Source organism: Lactuca serriola, chromosome 2 (assembly GCF_051521515.1).
Source record: "Lactuca serriola cultivar US96UC23 chromosome 2, Lser_US96UC23_V15, whole genome shotgun sequence".
In the NCBI taxonomy this organism is placed as follows: Eukaryota; Viridiplantae; Streptophyta; class Magnoliopsida; order Asterales; family Asteraceae; genus Lactuca; species Lactuca serriola.
The window spans coordinates 204,310,763-204,317,297 of NC_136409.1; the positions used below are offsets into that span (position 1 = coordinate 204,310,763).

Below are 6,535 nucleotides of genomic sequence, written 5' to 3' on the forward strand. Positions count from 1 at the left end.
CACAATACAACATAAATACATAGAGAAAATCGAATACTTTCATTTTCATTTATATATAAAGAAATACACTACACTAAAAGACATAAAACCCCAACAAAATACAATACACTATGGAGGAACCATTATCTATACACATTTTGCACTATAACAAACAAGTAAACAATAATGATGTTACTTTAAAACGAAGCATTTCAGACTCTAAAATCAGAACTTTTTCTACATACAGAAGTAACATCACCAAAACTTTATCAAAGTCAGAGAGGTCATCTTTTGGTAAATTGCAAAAATTGTGACAAATACAAATATTCATTTTTGTGAACAACCTTTAAAATGCAATGGTTTTTTGCTAAAGAATTAAATATGATGATCTTTTGAATAACTTCATGCCGATGTAATGAAAGTTTCTGTATTTAACCCTTTACCTGGATACAACAATACATCTACAGACTACAGTCTCAAAACAACAGTGTAAGATTGAAGTCAAACTCCACCATCTTTGGTCAAAATCATAGATTCATTCAAGACTTCAGAGACACTTACACCCTCTGCATACTGCACTTCATCTTCTCAGCTTCAAGCTCTTGTTTTAATGTCTCAACTCTTTCCAACAAGTTTATATTTTCCTGATAACAAGTTTATAATATCACTCCCCTCTCTTATAAAGTTTAACAGATACAAAAAAAAAAAACTATAGTATACCTTCTGTAACATCTCTAGTCTTTTGCTTATGCTGGCACCACTCTTATCTCCAAGACTCTCCTTAACCTGCAAACAAGAACCCAATTACTAATTAGGTTCAAGGATCACACTTAAATCTAGCAGTATTTCAAAAGATTGTATAATCGATGTTTTCATGAACATGTGAATTGTGATTGCAAATGTACATACTCTTTTTAGCTCCTTGGTACACTTATTTGCTCGTTCTTCTGCAACATCGAATTTGAGTCTCCACTCTGCAGATTCATCCATTGCTTCCCTGTTTGCAAGATCAAACTGCCTTCTGCAATAAATCAATAACGATTACGCTATGTCAAGTCAATGTTGTACTTCCGCTGATGTACATTATGAAATATCGATTCATTCTAAACCCTAATTTCCTAATCTTACAGCTCCATAAGATTCTCTCTCAATCTCCATTCATAATTTCAAAACTATTGAACAATCAAACATAATTATTACAGAGATCCGTTGTTCGTCGGTTAAATTTTCGAAGAAAATCAATGAAATCTGCGTTATATACCTTATTAATTCGGTTTCATTGGAGGAAATTTGGTAATCAATGGTCCAAAGCTTCATATAGACCGCGAGTCCAAGAACCATAACGATTACTACGCCGATCAATAACGGCCCTCTCATCATCATCATCACGATCTTCTTTTACTTTTTGTTTGTGGATTAAAGTTGAATCACAGCTTTAAACAAGCGCTAACAGAATTTGGTAATAGTAATGGTGATCATGCTAAAATTAGTGCGATGACGGCGAAAGGCCACAGGAAGAGGATGATAACATTAACATCACGGCGGAGCAGCCGTGTAAGGATAGTAGAACTAGAAGCCGACATTCCACCAGAAAACCCTTTCTCTATTTTTAGACAATTATGTTTTCTCCTTCGTAGCCACTTTTCATCTTATTCTTATTTATGGTAATTAACTATTTCTTACTATAGAGGGGTTTTAAGAAAATAATTTTTTTTAAGGACAAATCTAAATTATTTCTAAACTATTTTTTAAAACGAAAATAATTATTTATTTATTTAAATGGCAAATGTGTTTGGGCAACAGCTATTATCTGGGTTGCCCATACCTAGGCCTGCTTAAATGGGCCGACTTCTATGTTTTGAATTTGTTTACTTCAAATTGTTAATACTTCTTCTAGGGTACATAACTGTATTATAACAAAAAAAAAAAAAAAATGATTCACTCAAACGTATAGACTAATGGTTAAAATCAAGAGAAGAAGACATTTCCATCTTTTCTAAGTGTTTTTTTTTGAAAAAGAGAAATTAGCTAAACTTTAAGATTTTATTCTTCAATTACCAGGAATTTCGTAACAGGCTCTGCGAGAATGGGCTTCGGTACTGCACAATGGGCCGTCTAATATTAAGACTTTTTTCATTTTTACCTGAATTCTTTTTGTAAGAATTTCTCTCAACTCGTTTTAGACTAATAAATTTTTAGTTTAATGTGAAAATGGTTTTTGTATATCCCTACCACAAGAAAACCACTGCAAAAATTGTTTTTTTGACGAAAAATCATGATTTGTGTTAAATTATGAATAATTTCATAGTACGGATACAAATTTGCAATATGATATATGAAATTTCATAGTAAACAGTAAATTTTGCAGTATAATTGTTTTGTTGGTAAAAAAAAAACCCAAAACTTTGTTTAATTTGATTCGCATAGCTAAAGGCAATTTTGGTGACCATTGCGAAATTAGTAGATAGGAGGAGTTTTTTTAAATTTTGTCCAACTTGTAAAAAATCCTAAAACGAAAAGGGTATTGTTATCTTTTCTCCTAAAAATCAAATGTTATGGTCAAAATGATGTTAAGATAAATAGATCCGTTTGCATTTAGATGATAAATACTTAAAAAAGTGATATAATTTATTTAAAACCAAACAAACTATTTGACATATTAACTGATACTTGCAATTTTTAATTATATCATCTCATTAAACGCATGTAGCCATGTACCCTTTCTTTTACTTTTTATTGAATACAAATCTTAACTTTCTTTTCTTAAAACAGTATCCCAATAAAATATATTTTTTATTGCTTTGCTCTTATCTTAAAAGTAACTCACATGGTGCACGCAAATCTAGGTTCATCAAATGTTTGGCAAACAAACGACCTAATCGAAATTTCCGCACTCCTCTGACACATGATGACGTGAAGGTCTCCTATAGACTCGTTTTATTTCCTTTTCTTTCGGAAAACATTATAAAAACCATAAATATGTATTTTATATATAAATATCTATATATAGCGTCTGTTATAAAAAAAAGTTCGTATAAAACTTATTATAGAGATGTTTGGAATTGTGTTTTCAAATACATTATGTAATTTGAAATCAATGAAATTAAAAAACAAGTAATCAACTATAACATAATTGTTTTTGTTCATTGAGTAATTGCGATTACGAATTTTTATAAAATTACAAAAACAAACCATAATCATAACATGACAAAAATGTTCTCATTTAAATTTAATAATTAAAAGTGGTTACAAAAACATATGATTATTTAAGTATTAATATATGTGTCACAAGCTTCATGTAGGCAACTAGGCATACCCGATTTATGTATTTTGCATTCACACATGAATTGATCATCATGTTTGTTCTGAAAAGACGAGAACACATGTATTCTTGATCACGTGGAATCACGTGTCCAATCCTTTGCACCCTATCTATCTAACCAAAGTTGATGATCCGTGAAGTATGTGGATGATAAAACAATAGCATACTCTAATTATAAGACAAAACGTTTTTTCTATTGGTTTTCAGAGATATAAATATATAAAATCAATAGTTGAACACAGGAACAAATTAAAAACTCATGTCCATTAAATATGCAACAACAAAAAAAGTTCAGATATCATACAACAAGATAACTAAACAACGATGAGAGAATATTTAAGCATAAGAAAACTTATCAGAACAATACTCGTGAGTATTTTAATTTGTTTTTTTTTTTTCAATGCAATTTTTATTTGTTTTTTTTATTCAATGGAATTTTTATTTAATTTTATGAATGTAATATTTATTTTATAAAGTTTTGTTTTTAAATAATTAAAAAATAAAAGTGTTATGATGATATAAAATGATGAGTATTTTCTAGATATGATACAGTGTCGAGATGACAACACTCTTGAGTGTCATCTTTTGATACTGTGAATGTATGTATATACATGAAAGATTAATGGAACATTAGCATTGTAATTTGATGGAAAAAAAAAGTATTAAATTAGAAGTATGGTCCATGTGCTTTATCTAAGATCACAAGCTTCATTCAAATGTTGAAATCTTCCTAAATCGTCTCTAATATTAATTTTTGTGTTGAAATCTTCCTAAAATCGTCTCTAAAATCGTCATTGGTTTTATGTAGAATGACATTGTTTCCCTTATGTGATTCTATTTTCCTTTTTGTTATTTATTTAATTCGATACCCTTGGCCTTCCCCCCTAACTTTGTCATCTTTAGAGTGAATATATGTATATACATGATAGATTAACGAAAATAAGCATTGTAATTTGATGAAAAAGGCTTAAATTAGAAGTATGGTCCATGTGCTTTATGTAAGATCACATGCTTCATTCAAATGTTCAAATCTTCCTAAAATCGTCTCTAATATTATTATTTTTTCCAATATTGGTCCTTGGTTTTATGTAGTATGACATTGTTTCCCTTATGTGATTCTTTTTCCTTTTTGTTACCTATTTAATTCGATACCCTTGGCCTCCCCCTTAACTTTCATATCTGATTATCATCATATATGTTTATAAGAAATTATAGCCTCAAGGGACCTTGTTTATCTACTATTATGCATAACACCAAAATACATGTTCATGCTAGTGATTAGGTTTCTACCCAAGCTCCTTAGGATTTAGGTTTGGCCATTCTTGTATCCTTATTTATATGAGGTTTAACCATCACTATAAATCAAAAAATCTATTATCTTACATGATATCAAATCGCTAGGTTAAATTCCTACTGTTGACCACAACTAGTAGCTAACGCCCTCCACCTCCGACAACTTTCTCTAATAATCACCGGAGGTGTCTTCTCTGTAAAAATCCCCCCCTTCTCCAATATCCTTATCCTCTTTCTCCTTCTAAAGAAAACTTCTCTCTTATAAATAGTCATCATAGCCTTTGTTGCTGCCTTCTTCGACGTCCTTTAGCGCCGACTTCACCATACATCAGTTCTCTTTCGTTGTTGCATCTAGTTCGAACCGCTAAATTCGTTGTCACCGCCGTCATCTCAAGATCTTATCATCGTTTCCCTCACCACCTTTACCGTAGCCGCCTACAGGTCCAGTCGTTACCGCCGATGCATCCAGTTCTTAATCTATGCTGCCCTCCCTCTTCTACTTTTTATCTTCATATATGTCTTATGTTTTATGTTTTTGTTTTTCTAGATTATTAACATTTGTTTCTCTATATTGGATCAGTGTAGAGAATAAAGGTATCAAAGACATGATTTTTGGGAAAATCATGTGTCCCGACGTGACAAGCCAAATTAAGAATGCGTATCCAGAAGAATTGCACAACGTGACATGAGTATGGTCACAACGTGGCAAGGGTTGTAGCCCTATCCCATGATCTTTTAGGGTTTTCTTTGTATTTAAATCCCTAATCTCGGATTTAGGGTTCATTTTACAGCCTCCATCAACTTCAAACCTCAGAAATCCTAACCCAATCCCTATTGGTGATTCTTGGCTCATTTTGGTACTTTTAGTAGCTTGAAGAAGAAGAAGGTGTTCTAGTGTGTTGATCCAGCAAAGGAACCTCTTCATCATTCTCTTTTGCATATTTTAAACTTTTGTAAGTGTTCAAGATCCAAGCTTTATGTTTCATGCACTAAGATCTAGGTTTCTTGTCCCTTTTCTTCATGCTTGTGGAAGTTTATAGTAACTTTCTTTTACTTTGATTTTAGCCACAATATTTTTTCTTTGTTTCCACTTTTAGTCCTTATGTTTATGCCTTTACAATTTTACCCCATGCAAAGCATGGGTTCTCCACTAGTTGATATTAAACCAAATTACCAAATCCAAAATAAAATACATGTATGTTTATGCCTTTACAATTGTATTTTATATGTATTTAATACTATGAAAGAACACACATTTGCTACATACAACTATAATCACAATACAATATAAACACTAATATTGAAAGTCCAAAACACATTATTCAAACATTATTCATACATCATTAAAACATCATTCCAAACTTTTACTCTTTTAGCCCTTTATTAACAACACAACTTATTTACTAATCAAGTAACAACATCAAGTAATTACTTATCAAGTAAATTACTATATATTCGTATATTAAACCAAAAGAATGTACATAGCATTAACTGTCATAATATTAAAGTACATATCAACAAACTACTCATAAATTATACCAAACTCCCTAGAAAACCTAACAAAAAAAAGCATCCCACAAACAAATTTCACACCTAAATACCCATTTGTATCCATTTACAAAACTATCTGACACACTAATTACAGACTTATGCATTGCACAAGTTCTATGGTAGCCATGGAAGTGTACATGTTTCATCCCCTCCCTATTTAAGTTGAAATGAACCTTAGAACAAGTTGCTCTAAGATTACACTTACCTTTTACTCTGCGGTAAGCATTGTTGAACATGTCCAAAGCTTCCTGCTTCCTATGTCTCCCTTCAGCTATCACCATCATTCCCAAGACAACTGTTGAATCCAAATGTCTCAATGCAGATGCTTCTTCAAGCATCGTTTTCCCTTCATGATCTGCTTCTAAAAAAATAACTTCATCTAGAAAAAAA

General features: G+C 31.3%; 1 protein-coding gene across 2 annotated transcripts; it reads right to left on the minus strand.

Annotated features, from left to right (window-relative positions):
* Positions 1 to 244: 244 nt before the first annotated feature.
* Positions 245 to 1,617, minus strand: LOC145088215 (acyl-CoA-binding domain protein). 2 transcript variants are annotated; one of them, XM_079026464.1, is made up of 4 exons: positions 1,241 to 1,617; positions 889 to 997; positions 700 to 765; positions 245 to 623 (listed from the first exon to the last, which is right to left on the minus strand). In XM_079026464.1, the coding sequence occupies exons 1-4, from the start codon at positions 1,363 to 1,365 to the stop codon at positions 537 to 539; spliced, it is 387 nt and encodes a 128-aa protein (XP_078882590.1). In that variant the 5' UTR covers positions 1,366 to 1,617; the 3' UTR covers positions 245 to 536. The 2 variants fall into 2 exon arrangements, with proteins under 2 accessions (XP_078882590.1, XP_078882589.1); XM_079026463.1 differs by having other exon boundaries at positions 889 to 1,000; positions 1,241 to 1,614.
* Positions 1,618 to 6,535: the final 4,918 nt, after the last annotated feature.